The sequence below is a fragment of the Rhinopithecus roxellana genome, chromosome 11 (assembly GCF_007565055.1).
Source record: "Rhinopithecus roxellana isolate Shanxi Qingling chromosome 11, ASM756505v1, whole genome shotgun sequence".
NCBI lineage: Eukaryota > Metazoa > Chordata > Mammalia > Primates > Cercopithecidae > Rhinopithecus > Rhinopithecus roxellana.
In genome coordinates this window covers 89,567,497-89,583,696 of record NC_044559.1, presented here as the reverse complement: position 1 = coordinate 89,583,696, position 16,200 = coordinate 89,567,497, and the positions used below count along the sequence as shown (strand labels likewise).

At 35.0% G+C, this 16,200-nt stretch overlaps 1 protein-coding gene across 3 annotated transcripts in view; it reads left to right on the top strand.

Moving 5' to 3' along the window:
- CTNNA3 (catenin alpha 3) overlaps positions 1-16,200 on the top strand; it is a 1,783,100-nt gene that overhangs the window by 1,718,639 nt on the left and 48,261 nt on the right. For all 3 annotated transcript variants that reach the window (XM_030941008.1, XM_030941007.1, XM_030941009.1), the window contains exon 17: positions 15,975-16,109. In XM_030941008.1, the coding sequence (XP_030796868.1) occupies positions 15,975-16,109 (135 nt within the window). The remainder of the gene's footprint in view (positions 1-15,974; positions 16,110-16,200) is intronic.

The following is a 16,200-nucleotide window of genomic DNA, read 5'->3' as shown; positions in this document are numbered from 1 at the left end:
ATAGTAATTCTACTTTCAGTTCTTTAAGGGATCTCCACACTATTTTCCATACTGATTGTACTAGTTTGCATTCCCAATAACAGTGTAAAATTGTTTCCTTTTCACTGCATCCATGCCAACACCTTTTTTTTTTTTTTTTTTTTTTTTTTCTGATTATGGCCATTCTTGCAAGAGTAAGGTAGTATCTCATTGTGGTTTTGATTTGCATTTCCCTGATAATTAGTGAGTTGAGCATTTTTTTCCTGTGCTTGTTGGCCATTTGTATATCTTTTTTTTTTTTTTTTTTTTTTTTTGAGAACTGTCTATTCATGTCCTTAGCCCACTTTTTTGATGAGATTGTTTTTTTCTTGCTGATTTGTTTGAGTTATTTGGAGATTCTGAATATCAGTCCTTTGTCAGATGTATAGATTGTGATCATCTTTCTCTAACTCTGTGAGTTTTCTATTAACTCTGCTGATTATTTCTTTTTCTGTGCAGAAGCTTTTCATTTTAATTAAGTACTATCTATTTATCCTTGTTTTTGTTGCATTTGCTGTTGGGTTCTTGGTCATGGAGTCTTTGCTGAAACCAGTGTCTAGAAGGGTTTTTCAGATATTATCTTCTAGAATTTTTATGGGTTTAGGTCTTAGATTTAAGTCTTTGATTCATCTTGAGTTTTTTTTTTTATGGGGTGAGAGATGAGAACCCAGTTTTATTCTTCTAAATGTGACTAGCCAATTATCCCAGCACCATTTGTTGAATGGGGTGACCTTTCCTCACTTTATATTTTTGTTTACTTTTTCAAAGATCATTTGGCTGTAAGCATTTGGCTTTATTTCTGGGTTCTCTATTCTGTTCCATTGGTCTGTGTACCTATTTTTATACCAGTACTATGCTGTTTTGGTGACTATGGCCTTATAGTATAGTTTGAAGTTAAGTAATGTGATGCCTCCAGATTTGTTCTTTTTGCTTTGGCTATACGGGCTCTTTTTTGGTTCTGTATGAATCTTAGGATTGTTTTTCCTAACTCTGTAAAGAATGATGGTGGCATTTTGATGGGAATTGCATTGAATTTGCAGATTGCTTTTGGCAGTATGATCATTTTTACCATTTTTACAATATTGATTCTACCCATCCATGAACATGGGAGTGTTTCCATTTGTTTCTGCCATCTATGATTTCTTTCAGCAGTGTTTTGTGGTTTTCTTTGTAGAGGTATTTCGCCTCCTTGGTTAAGTATATTCCTAAGTATTTTATTTTTATTTTTTACAGATATTGTAAAAACGGTTGACTTCTTGATTTAATTCTCAGCTTGGTCACTATTGGTGTATAGCAGAGCCACTGATTTGAATACGTTAATTTTTTTATCCTGAATCTTTGCTGAATTAATTTACCAGTTCTAGGAGATTTTTGGAGGAGTCTTTAGGGTTTTCTAGGTATATGGTCATATCATCAGCAAACAGCAACAGTTTGACTTCCTCTTTACCAATTTGGATGCCCCTGATTTCTTTTTCTTGTCTGATTGCTGTGGCTAGGACTTCCAGAGTCCTGTTGAAGAGAAGTAGTGAAAGTGGGCATCCTTGTCTTGTCCCGGTTATCAGGTGGAATGCTTTCAACTTTTCCCCATTCAGTATAATATTGGCTGTGGGTTTGTCATAGATGGCTTTTATTACTTTAAGGTGTGTCATTTCTATGCTGATTTTGCTGAGGGCTTTAATCATAAAGGGATGCTGGATTTTGTCAAATGCTTTTTTTGTGTCTATTGAGATGATCATGTAATTTAAAAAAATTTTTTATATGGTGTGTCACATTTACTGACTTGCAGATGTTGAATAATCCCTTCATCCCTGGTATGAAAACCCACGTGATCATGGCGGCTTATATATATATATATATATATATATATATATATATATATATATATGCTGTTAGATTTAGTTAGCTAGTATTTTATTGAGGATTTTTGCATCTATGTTCATTAGGGATATTTGTCTATAGTTTTCTTTCTTTCTTTTTTTTTTTTTTTTTTTTTTATGTCCTTGCCTGGTTTTGGTATTAGGGTTATACTGGCTTCATAAAATGATTTAGGGAGGATCTCCTCTTTCTCTATCTTGTGGAATAATGTCAGTAGGATTGGTACCAATTCTTCTTTGAATGTCTGATAGAATTCAGCTGTGAATTTGTCTGGTCCTGGACTTTTTTGTTGTTGGCAATTTTTAAATTACCGTTTCTATCTCACTGCTTATTTTTGATCTGTTCAGAGTTCCTATGTCTTACTGGTTTAATCTAAGAGGGTTGTATATTTCCAGGAATTTATTCATCCCTTCTAGGTTTTCTAGTTTATGCATGTAAAGGTGTTCATAGTAGCCTTGAATAATCTTTTGTATTTCTGTGGTATCAGTAGTAATATCTCCCATTTTGTTTCTAATTTAATTTATTTGGATCTTCTCTCTTCTTTTCTTGGTTAATCTCACCATTGGTCTATCGATTTTATCTATCTTTTCAAAGAACCAGCTTTTTATTCCATTTATTTTTTGTATTTTGTTTGTTTATTGGTTTCAATTCCATTTTGTTCTGCTCAGATCTTTGTTATTTATTTTCTTCTCTGGCAGAAATGTTGATGCCTAGATTAGTTCTCCAAATTAATGAACTCCTACTTTATAAAAATAAATGCACAGAAAGTTCTCAAGAATTAAGCAAGACTAAATGACTAAATGTATACTGAAATATTTGATCTGTTTGCATCTTTCAGGTAATAGTGAATCTCCTGTTCTAAGAGATGCTGCTTTACTATTTTCCCCTTTATCAAGTGGTTGGCTTTTTTTTTTTTTTTAACTGAAACAGTGTTTTAAATGCTCCTAGGGTGATTATCTATTCAGGTTCACTTCATGAATAGTTACAAAACTATGTAACAAAAGAATAAAGTGTTCTAAAGTCTAGGTGGAAGGAGCAATTTTATATAAATGGAGAAGAGGAAGGATGAGCAAAGTTTCTTCTTGTAGTTGGCTGGCTATCTTTAACCAAAAATTCCAAATAACCCGAATTTGTCTGAGTTACCTTTCCACCATCTTTTCCATATCCTTATTTTATTTACAGGATAATGCAATTTTATGAGCTTGTTTCAATCGAAATAATTCTTTGAATGACAAATTTCAGGCATCAGGGAGAGGGTGACACTTTTGAGTTATGATCTATTACGTAGGACACTCCTTTCTTCTGAGAATCTCTCATGGGAGTAACATAAAGCTGAAAGGTAGTTTGAGTCATAATTTTACATCTACTAAAGTAAAGGAGCTTTGTTGAATATGGAAAGCATCTTGTTTTTAATTTGTATTGTGTTCAAAGTATATGTCACTTTCTCAATGGCTATATGAGCAAACCAAGTTGAAAATAAAAATGAATTTGAAACAATTCTTAAACTCAAGACAATTTCAGCCAAAATATGGACAAAATATGATAAGCTTTTAACAGCATATATAATTTCTGGTAAAAACAACCTTTATTCATTGAGATACATCATGCATCATAGTTTCCCAAATATAACTCTCATAAATCAACATGTCCAGTCTTGAACATACCATATGAGGCAATGTTATCCTCTACCACTGACATTATAGCAGAGTTCCAGTGTATTTTTAATCATACTTCTATGGGTACCTTCTCTGTTCTGTGTGTCAGAAACCCGAGTTTGCTAAATAGCAGCTCTCATAAGCATAGCAAAGAAAAAAATACTCAAAATATATTGAGGTTTCTAGGTGTAGAATAAGCACAAATTAATGGCTGACCAGATTTAGGAGATGGAAAAGAGGAACAAGGCATTCTTCAGTGAGATAGTTAATACAAAGAGAAAAATAGGTGAATAGGTGAGTAGGCAAGATAATGAGTGAAACAGCTGAGAGATAAATGTGTTGAGTGTGAAATGTTGATGAGATGCTGAAATGAGATGGACAAATGCAGTAGTTATATGGATTGTCTGACGGAGCTGGATGATAGAATTTTGTAGTTTGTGTTGTGTAAGTGACAGATGAAACCAGAGCACTGTCTACTGTTGTCCAAAAAGAGGATGAAAGTAAAAAAACAAAAAAAATGCTCAGGAATAAAAGATGAGAACAAAAACAGGTGCAGGCAAAATAACAACAAAAAATGCTTACAAAGGAGGCTGCGAAAGTTGGTATAAACTAGGAGAAAATCTAGGAGGAAACATTCATGAAAATTAACATTTATGAGAATCAGTAACAAAGATCTAAAAGCTCCAGAGAGGTGATATAAGGGAAGAACTGCAACATATATAATGAATGCGGTAATTATAAGTCAATTAGTGATCTCAATGAAATAAAATTCTGAGGACTGGAGGAGCTGAAAACAGTTCTTAGCCTGATAAGGAAAGGAAGAATCTGCACTGAAACATTTTAGTAGGCATATTCATAAACAAAAAAGGAGAGATGGGATTTGAAGCAGGATTTTCCTTTGAGGGACTAGATAGAGTCAGGAATCAGAAAAAAAAGGTATTAACAGTAGGCGAAAAGATGGGATTATTGATGATCTGTGAGCCTGAGCAAGACGAAACAAGGCAACCTCTGGACTGCATTACAGGTGAAGAAATGAGCTCTGTGGGATGGGAAATGTCATGAGCACCAAGTGCTTTTGCTAGCACTGATTGCTTTAAATTCCTATTTTTGAAATTCACAGTGACACCTAGTACTTTTCATTAACAAACTTTTCCAGCTTAGCACAATTTAGGCTATTGTCTGTAATTGCACAATTCATTTTATTTATTTATGTATTTATTTATGTATTTATTTATTTATTTTAAATGGAGTCTCTCTGTCACTCAGGCTGGAGTGCAGTGGTGCAATGCAGTTCACGGCAACCTCCACCTTCCAGGTTCAAGTGATTCTTGTGTCTCAGCCACCCAAGTAGCTGGGACTACAGGCACGAGACACCATGCTCAGCTAATATTTTGTATTTTGAGTAGAGACGAGGTTTCACCATGTTGACCAGGCTGGTCTCGAACTCCTGATCTCAGGTCATCTGCCCACTTTGGCCTCCCAAAGTGCTGGGATTATAGACGTGAGCCACCGCACCTGGTCGCAAAAGTCATTTTGAATTTCTTAAAGTTTAGGCTCCAATATGGGCAAAAAATACTAAGATTATGAAATAAAAATCTTCAAAAGTGTTCATTTTGCTAATTCACCCCTGAAATTTAAATTAAAATGTAATGAATTTTTTTTATATTTTTTCCTCATTACTAAATGATGTATTCCATATTGGTTTCAAGCCTCATGCTAGAAAAGTGAAAACTGGCTTAAAGTGAGAAAACCACATAGGCTGAAATGCCATCTGCTTACATGTAGTGAGTCCCCGTGATTATAAAACTTAGATTTAAAAAAATCATGCATTAAAGAGCTAAGTAGATGTTCTGGTCAACATCTCCTATCTAAGTTAACTGGGAAATAATAACCAAAGTGTGCTAGTAGTGTACCACTTTAGCCTAAAAGTCCCTAATAGTATTCTTTTAAAAGTTATTTTAAAGCAAATTTTTTTAGTGAAACAATAGTCAAGGGCAAGAATGTTCTACAAACCTAGAGCCCAAAGTTTTTCTGTCACTTTCACATAAAAATTTAAAAGGTGGGAAAAGCATTGTTCAATGTTTTTAAATGTACTTTTTTAAAAAAATATACATATTTAAGGACTTAAAATATACAATGTAATAATCAACAAAATTAAAAGGCAACCTATGGTTTGAAAGAAAATATTTGCAAACCATAGATCTGATAAGGAATTAATATAGAAAATGTGTAAGAAATATGCAGAACTCAATAGCAAAAAAATCCAAGTAACCTGATTAAAAAATGGGGAAAAGACCTGAATACATAAAAATGGCCCAAAGGAGATTTGAAAAATAGTAGAACATTCTTAAATTAGGAATGAGGCATTCTCCAGATTCTGCTTCTAAGTGAGCAAAGGCTCAGAACTAACTCAGAAAGGCTTTCTGATGTCAATGGGAAAGAAGGCTTTAATAACTTTTATACTATACTAATTTACCACATAGTATTTTGTTCTACTTTGGTTATAAAACTGGCTGCTACTGTTATAACCAAGATATTCTCATTAGTTCTGAAAATGAAAGACAAATTTAGGTCAAGCAACTTTGAACTTCAAAAGATCATTTTCACACTTTCTACTCATTTGACTCATTCTTTCCTTAATAGAATTGTAGGCTCTTCTACTATGGCCTTGGAGGAGTCTCTGTTTTGCTTAAACATGAGTGACTGCAATTGGTTATTGGTAAAGAATCTAATTATTAGTTTGACAGTTTGATTTTATCAGAAGTTGTAGAGTGGTGCTGGTCTTAGACAAGGAACACATCCACATCAATCTGGTTTATAACTGACAAATAAGAATGTCAGTCTAAGAAGCCAAGTTACAAATCAGAATGGCAATTTAATATTTTCAAAAAAGATACAATTGGCAAGAAGACTGATACTGTTCCTAGAACATGGAGGTAAGGAGGTGGAGCCAGATCATGTTTGAACTACTAGCTCTACTACTAATACCATTTATTGGCAAGTCAGTTAACCTCTCTGTGTGTCAGTACTCCCCTTCGCTAAATGAGGATAATGATTCCACTTACCTCATGAAATTGTGGGTGTTGTGTGATTATTAAAACAATTAGTATAGACAAAGCATCTAGAATAGTAGATGACAGATGAAACACTTTATGTGTCAGGGATTATCACTGTGTCCATACTTATGAATGAAGAATAGATAAGAAAGTTACTCAGTGAGAGCAATAATAACAAAAAATGTTTTGAAAGAATGTCCTGTAGAAGAGATTATTGTGCATTCATGTGAATGAAACAGAGAAAACTAAATTCAAATCATTTACTCTCTCTGAAACTTATTTTGCAAATCTACAAAATGAAAATACTAGATCTAATTAACATGGTGTTTTGAGTACTAATTTAGAATTATGCATGTAAAGAACTTGGCATAGTACCTAGCACAGAGGAAGTACCTAATAAAGATCAGCTGCCTGTCAAGAGAAAACAAAGAGATGACTTGTTTTTCATCATTATAGGCAATTTCGCATCTGTAAATTGGGGGAAATATTTGTGTCTTAGAAGTTTTAGTGACTGAGTGAGATGATGTGCCTAAATTAGTTTCCATAGCATGTGGCACATAGTAATAGCTAAATGAAAATTAACTATTGTTCTTCCTCCTCTGTCTCTGCCTTCTCTTCTTCCTTTCCCTCTTTCTTTTCCTTTTCTGTCTCCATATCTTTCTCCTTTCCAATCTTCTTGATTAGCTACAATTTAATCCTTTTGAGGAGATTTGAGGGATAACCCTCATTTGTTTACTGAAAACTTGAGAAACACCCTTAATTTCTATATTCTTCTCTGATTGTGTCTCTGGCTGGCTGGCTATCCTGTATCTATTCATGCGTATATCCATGCCTGTCTTGCAGATTTATAGTATTTCTGCAGAAGAAATGAATTCTTTGCTACCTTTGTGGATTATTATCAACTTTGACTCAGGGTAACATGTTCTCATCTTGTGCACACACTCTGGAGCTACGTAGTCTATTTTAAAAATATAACAGAGAATAAGTACCTCACAAATTTTCCAAAAACACTCCAGCTTAAGTTACTAGTTACTGAATAAAAGCAGAAATGCATGAAAGGTTTTCTGGTTGCTCATCCTACTTTTTAATTTGCAGTTTAGGTCATTAGAATAAAAGCTTTAAAAAATAACATTTTATAGTTATAGAAGAAATATATATTTAAGATATACAAAATTTGAATAAAATAAAAAGTATTGATTATACCATATTTATTGATTATTGTCATATATTTATTTCCCAGCATCTTTTAATTTTTTAACCCAGAGTCCAGAATTTATTTATTTTTAATGCATTTTAAAAAATAATTTCAACTTTTATTTAGATTCAGTGGGTACATGTGCAAGTTTATTACCTGGGTATATTGCATGATACTGAGGTTTGAAGTACAATTAATGCAATCACCCAGGTAGTGAGCATAGTACCCAATAATTAGTTTTTCAAGTCTTTACTCCCTTCCTCCCTCCCCTGTCTAACAGGCCTCAGGGTCTACTGTGGACATCTTTATGTCCATCATTACCCATTATTTAGCTCCTACTTGTATGTAAGAACATATGGTATTTGGGTTTTTGTTCCTGCATTAAGTTGCTTAGGATAATAGCCTCCAGCTGCATCCACGTTGCTGCAAGAGACATAATTTCATTCTTTCCTTTTTATGGCTGTCTGTTATCCCATGGTGTATATGTACCCCATTTTTATTTATTCATTCCACCGTTGGTGGATACCTAGGTTGGTTCCATGTCCTTGCTTTGTGAATAGTGCTTCAATGAACATATGAATGCAAGTGTCTTTTTGGGTAGAACAATTTATTTTCTTTTGACTATGTCCACAGTAATGGGAGGAGTGAGTCAAATGTTAGTTATGTTTTAAGTTCTTTGAGAAATCTCCGAACTGCTTCCACAGTGACTGAACTAATTTACATCCCCACCAATAGTTTATAAAGTGTTCCCTTTTCTCCACAGCCTCACCAGTATCTGTTGTTTTCAACTTTTTAATAGTAGCCATTCTGACTGGTGTGAGATAATATCTCATTTTGGTTCGATTTGAATTTCTCTGATGATTTGTGATGTTGAACAAAATGTTCAGGTTGGTTGGCCACTTGTATGTCTTCTTTTGAGAAGTGTCCATTCATGTTTTGATATGGTTTTGGCATTTGTCCTTCCCAAATCTCATGTTGAAATGCAATTCCCAGTGTTGGAGGTGGGGGCCTGGTGGGAGGTGTTTGGTAATAGAGGCAGATTCCTCATGGTGTGCTGTCCTCAGGATAGTGCGTTATCGCAAGATCTGATCATTTAAAAGTATGTGGCACCTCCCACTTCCCTCTTGCTCCCATTCTCGCCATGTCATGCGCCTGCTCCCACTTCACCTCCCACTGTGAGTAAATATTCCGAGCCCCCACCCCAAAGCCAAGTGGATGCCAATGCAATGCTTGTATACCCTGCAGAACCACGAGCCAATTGAACTTTTTTCTTTATAAATTACCCAGTCTGAAGTATTTTTTATAGCAATGCAAGAATGACCTAACACATACCATTTGCCCATTTTTAATGGGGCTGTTTTTTGCTTGCTCAATTGTTTAAGTTCTTTATAGATCCTGGATAGTAAAACTATGTCAGATTCATAGTTTGCAAATATTTTCTTCCATCGTGTGGGTTGTCTGTGTACTCTGTTGAGAGTTTGTTGCTATGCAGAAACTTTTTAATTAGAGATTCCACTTGTCAATTTTTCTTTTTGTTGCAATTGCTTTTGAAGATTTAGTTATAATGTCTTTCCCAAGGCTGATATCCAGAATGGTGTTTCCTAGGTTTTTCTTCAAGGATTCTTATTGTGGAGGTCTTATATTTAAATCTTGAATTCATCTTGAGTTAATTTTTCTAGATGATGAAAGATAGGAGTCCAGTTTCATTCTTCTGCCTTTGGCTAGCCAGCTATCACAGCATCATATGTTGGATAGAGAGTCACTGCTTGTTTTTGTCAACTTTGTCAAAGATCAGATGGTTGTAGTTGTGCAGCTTTATTTCTGTGTTCTCTATTCTGTCCCATCAGCCTATGCATCTGTTTTTGTGTCAATACCATGCTGTGTTGTTACTGTAGCCTTATAGTGTAGTTTGAAATCAAATGATATGATGCATCCAGCTTCTTCTTCTTTCTTTTTTTTTTTTTTTTTTTTTTTTGCTTAGGATTGCTTGTCTAGTCAGGATATTTCTTGGCTTCATATGAATTTTACAATAGTTATTTTTCTAGTTCTGTGAAAAAGGATGTTGGTTGCTTGATAGGAATAGCATTGAATCTGTAGATTGCTTTGGGCAGTATGGCCATGTTAATGATATTGATCCTTCCAGTTGATGAACTTGAAATGTTTTTTTCCATTTGTTTGTCTCATCTATGATTACTTTCAGCAGTATTTTGTAGTTCTCCTTGTAGAGATCGTTAACTTCCTTGGTTAGATTCATTCCTAGGTGTTTTATTTATTTATTTTTTTTTTATTTTTTTTATTTTTTATTTTTTATTTTTTTTGAGACGGAGTCTCACTCTGTCGCCCAGGCTGGACAGGCTGGAGCGCAGTGGCCGGATCTGAGCTCACTGCAAGCTCTGCCTCCTGGGTTTACGCCATTCTCCTGCCTCAGCCTCCCGAGTAGCTGGGACTACAGGCGTCCGCCACCTCGCCCGGCTAGATTTTTGTATTTTTTAGTAGAGGCGGGGTTTCACCGTGTTGGCCAGGATGGTCTCGATCTCCTGACCTCGTGATCCACCCATCGGCCTCCCAAAGTGCTGGGATTACAGGCTTGAGCCACCGCACCCGGCCCTGTTATATTTATTTATTTATTTATTTGCAGCTATTGTAAGTGAAATTGAGTTCTTGATTTGGTTCTCAGCTTGAATGTTATTGGTGTATAGAAATGCTATTTATTTTTATACCATGATTTTGCATCCTAAAAAATTACTGAGTCATGTCTCAGTTCCAGGAGCCTTTTAGTAAAGTATTTTGTGTTTTCTGGGTATAAAATCACATCAACAGCAAAGAGATATAGGTTGACTTTTATTTGTCTAGTTGGATACCTTTTATTTATTTATTTTGCCTGATTGTTGTGGCTAGGACTTTCAGTACTGTGTGGAATAAGAGGAGTGAGAATGGGCATCATTGTAGCAGTTTTCAAGGGGATTGGTTTCAGCTTTTGCCCATTCAAGTATAACGTTGGCTATGGTTTCTCTTAGATGGTTCTTATTATTTTGAGATATGTTCCTTTGATGCATAGTTTCTTGAGGGTTTTTATCATGAAGGGATTTTGTGTTTTATCAAAAGCTTTTCCCACATCTGCTGAAATAGTCATATAATTTTTGTTATTAATTCTGTTTATGTGGTGAATCACATTAATGATTTGTGTATATTAAACCATTCTTACATTATAAGAATTAAGCCTATTTGTTCATAGTGAATTAACTTTTTGATGTGCCACTAAATTCAGTTTCCTAATATTTTGCTGAGGATTTCTGCATCTATGTTTATCAGAGATACTGGTATCAGAGATTTTTTTCATCGTATCTTTACTAGGTTTTCCTATCAGGATGATGCTGGCTTTGTTGAATGAGTTAAGGAAGAGTCTCTCCTTCTCCATTTTTTGGAACAGTTTCAATAGGATTGGTACCAGATCTTCTATGTATGTTTGGTAGAATTTGGCTGGGGCTCTTTTGGTTGTTGTTGGTGGTGGGTGTCTTATTACTGATTTAATTTAGGAACTCGATATTGGTCTGTTCAGGGTTTCAATTTCTTTCTGATTCATTCTTGGAGGATTGTGTGTTTCAGAAATTGATCTTCTCCTCTAGATTTTCTAGTTTGTATGCACAGGTGTGTTCCCAATAGTTTCTGAGGCTCTTTTGTATTTCTGTGGTATTGGTTGCAATGTCACTTTAGTTATAACTTCTGACTGTGCTTATTTGGATCCTTTCTCTTTTTTTCTGTGTTAATCTAGCTAGCAGTCTACCGATCCTATTCATTCTTTCAAAAAAAAAAAAAAAAAAAAAAAACTTTAGTCTTCATTGATTCGTCCTGTGAATTTTTAGGTCTCAGATTCATTCAGTTCCATCTAATTTTAATTTTTTGGGTTGGTTTGTTCTTGCTTTTGGGTTGGTTGGTTCTTGTTTTTCTAGCTCCTCTAGGCATGATGTTAAATCATTAATTTGAGATCTTTCTAACTTTTTAAGGTAGGAGTTTACTGCCCTAAACTTTCCTCTTAACAATACTTTTGCTGCATCCTAGAGATTTTTATATGTTGTGTCTCTTATTTCTATTTATTTCAAAGAATTTTTTGATTACTGCCTTAATTTCATTGTTTACCCAAAAATAAATTTATTAGTCCATTTTCACATTACTGTGAAGATACTGAGACTAGCTAATTTATATATAAAAAAGAGGTTTAATTGACTAACATTTCACATATCTAACACTGTCAGTGAGGAGTTGAAGTTCCTCAACATTATTGTGTGGCTGTCTAAGCCTTTTTGTAGATCTAGAAGTACTTGTTTTATGAATTCAGATGCTTCAGTGTTGGGTACATACATATTTAGGATAGTTAAGTCTTTTTGTTGACTTTAACCCTTTATCATTATGTAATGCCCTTCTTTGTCCTTTTTTACTGTTGTTGGTTTAAAGTCTTTTTTATCTAATATATCATTATATATTCTATTTTAATATATTTTAAAATACATGTATTTTATCTAATATAATATGTTATATATTATATTTTAAATATATTTTAACATACATATATTTTATCTAATATAATAGCCACTCTTCTTTTTTTTGTAGTTTAATTTGCAAGATAGATATTTCTTCAACCCTTTACTTTGAGCTTATAGATGTCATTATGTGTGAGATGGGTATCTTGAAGACAGCAGATGGATGGATGTTTTTATTTTATCCAACTTGCCACTCTGTGCCTTTTAAGTGGAGTGTTTAGGCTATTCACATTCAAGGATAATATTAATATGCAAGATTTTGATCCTATCATGAAGTTGTTAGCTGGTTGCTTTGTATTTTCTATGGTTTGGTTGCTCTGTAGGTCTGTGGGCTCTGTACTTAAGTGTGTTTTTGTGGTTGCAGGTGTCAGCTATTTTTTCCCCATGTTTAGAATTCCCTTAAGAGTCTCTGATAAGACTAGCCTAATGGTAATGAATTTTTTTAGTGCTTGTTTGTCTGGAAAATATTTTTGTTTCTCTTTCAGTGATAAAGCTTAGCCTGATGGGATATGAAATTTTTGTTGGAATTTCTTTTCTTCAAGAATTCTGAAAATAGGCCCCCAGTCTGTCCCAGCTTATAAATAAGGTTTATGCAGAGAAGTCTGCTTTTAGCTTTTTGGAATTCCCTTTGTGTGTGTTCTGACCTTTTTCTCTAGCTACCTTTGTGATGTTTTTCTTTAGCGTTGACCTTGAATAGTCTGGTGATTATATGCCTTGGTAATGTTGCTTTTTGTATAGTATCTCACAAGTGTTCTCTGAATTTCTTGTATCCAGATGTCTACCTCTCTAGCAAAATTCGGAACATTTTCTTGATTTATCACTTCAAGTATTTTTTCTAGGTTGTTATCTTTTTCTCAGTCTCAGGAATGTCACTAATTTTTAGGTTTGGTCACTTTACATAATCCCATATTTCTCAAAGACTTTGTTCATTTTTTAAAAAATTACTTTTTCTTTATTTTTTTCTGACTGGGTCAATTCAAAAGACTGGTCTTCAAGATCTGACATTCTTTCTTCTACTTAGTCCAGTTAATTGGTGAAGCTTCCAGTTGTATTTTGAAATTAAGTTCGTTTTTAAATTCCAGAATCTCTGATTGATATTTTAAAGATGTTTATCTCTTCCTTCATTTTCTGGATTGCTTTAAAATGTTTCTTTGTGTTAATTTTCAACCTCGTCTTGGATCTTATTGAACTTTCTTGCAATCCACACTTCAAATTCTCTATCTGTCCTTTCCAAGTTTCCACTTCACTGGAGACCATAGCTGGAGAGCTACTATGGTATGTTGATGGTATTACTACATTTTGAATTTTCATGGTGTTAGAATTCTTACACTGGTTCTTTCTCATCTTGAGGCATTGATACTTCAAAATTTTTTAATTATATTTGTGCAGATATAATTTTTCTTTTCTTTCCCTATAATATTATTGATTTATGTTTTTTCTTTCCCTTTCCCTTTTCCACTTATTTTTCCCTAGGGGATGTGACTTTAGAGAATGCTGGGTAAGGTCTTTCGGCTTAATTTGTGTACTCTACACCTTTCTGTCAAGCAGGTTTTATATTGGGCCATGCAGTTCCATCTACAAGCCCATAGATGGTGTGTATGGCCAATACTGCTGAGTGTATACCTCATCCTTGTTTACTAGCAGAAGCTCTCTCTTGCCTCAGGCAATGGGCTTATTCCTGTAGTGCAAAGTGGTCTGAGCTCCCTCCTCAGCCCCAGAGGTGTTGGGAGCAATATGAGCAGGTCCAGACTGGCAGGTTTGCCTACAGATTCCCCTAAGGGCAGTCATGAGCACCAGTGCTGAAGGATAATCCAGTGAGTGGGTACCAAGCACCCAGAGGTATGCCTAGGCATGGCACTGGGAAGCCTTCTTGTCCTCAAGTTCTGTACACACAGATTTGGGGTGGTCTCAACTCCTAATCCAGGGGACTGGGTGCTCCAGAGCTGGGAGATCTGCCTAGGCGTGAAGCAGAAAGGCTCCTCTACATACCTGGATCCCTGCAGAGAAAGTGTGGGGTGGCTCAGGCTGTCAATCTGGGCAAACGTGTACTTTGAATACCTGGAAATCTGCCTAAGCATGGAGTGGAGAGGGCCTGCTGCACCCTGATCTATGCACAGAAAGGGTGGGGAAGCTCAGCCTGCTGATTCAGGCAAGCTGGTGCTCTGAATACCTGGAGATTTGCCTGGGTATGGTGCAAAGAGAGTCCTGATGCAGCATGATCTATGCCTAGGAAGGATGGACAGCTGAGCCTGTCCCAGCAGGTTTTATTATTTTATTTTTTATTTTTATTTATTTATTTTTTGACACAAGGTCTCACTCTTTTGCCCAGGCTGAAGTGCAGTGTCACAATCATGGCTCACTGCAGCATTAACCTCTCAGGCTCAGGCAGTCCTCCTACCTCAGCCTCCTAAATAGCTGGGATCACACTTGGCTAATTTATTTTTATTTTTTGTAGCGATGGTGCCTCCCTATGTTCCCCAGGCTGACCTCAAATTCTTAGGCTCAAGGGATTTTCCTGTTTCAACTTCCCAAATTGCTGGGATTATAGGCCTGAGTCACTGCATCTGGAATTCAGCATGTTTTAAATATACACATTTTTTAATAGAATTTGATTGCAGTATTTACAGGTTGTGTTTTTAACTTCCAAAAACATTTACCTGCATCCTTTGAAACTCTATTTTCTTGAGACTGGGTAATGCTACATTATATTGATAGGCATTCTTATTTAGTCTTTCCATTATTTGGGGAATTTAGGTCATTTCCAAGTTTTGCTATTATACATAATGCTACAATGAAGATCTTTGGATATAAATCACTGTCCACATTTCCTTGTTCTTATAAAAATTTACTAAAAGTGGAATTAAGTTAGAAGGGATTTTTATAAATCTATTATAATTGCACAGGAGAAAGAACACAAAGATTAAATCTTAACCAAAGCTATTTACCATGTTATGATAAAGCTCAAAGCTGTCCTCCAGGAAGTTCCTTCCAAAAGATAAAATGATGCAGGAGGCTGGTTTTCATAAGGAAATTTAATATTCTAAATCATGTGCACTGTCTGCTTCTTGGCTTCAGTTAGATTCACACCTGTTATCTAAGGTAGAAATGATTTCCTTTGTCTGTAACAGTTAAGAACATTGAATGCTGGAAGTAATAGAACATATTATGTTGCTGCATGTTTTTATGTCCTTTTGAGTAGCAAAGGACAGACAATGCAGAACCATGAGTCTCAAGGAGCATTGTAATAGTAATTCTAGGAGTATTCTAATAGTAATTCTAGGTGAAAGACATAATTACATTTTAAATATTTCTTTAGATTTACCTAAAAATATAATCTGAAGGCTTCTAACCTTTATCATAAATTAAAGGCAGCTATTTTATTTACCTTTTCCTGTCTAAAAAGTATTTTAACATTTCTTTTGGCTAAGCTGAAATAACTAAGGTTGCAAAATGAATAAACTATTGTAATGGTAGAAGCATATCAGAATCTACTTGGACTTGAGCTGAGAAATGTTCCGCTATGAAAATAAAATTGCTGCCTTATAAGGTACCTGCCATGTGAATACTGTTTTTACTCACTGTGATCTACCTATTATTTATTCTGCTATATCCATTTTTATCTTTGATGCATATTTAGTGCCCAGATCCATCTTGCAAACAGGACTTGTTGGCCTACCTGGAACAGATTAAGTTCTATTCCCACCAGCTGAAAATCTGCAGTCAGGTTAAAGCTGAGATCCAGAACCTGGGAGGAGAGCTCATCATGTCAGCTGTGAGTACTGCCTAGCATGTACATGATCACAGGTAGAAGATGCTTGAAACAGAGTTACTACACCCTTGCTTACATGACCGAATCTTTTAGG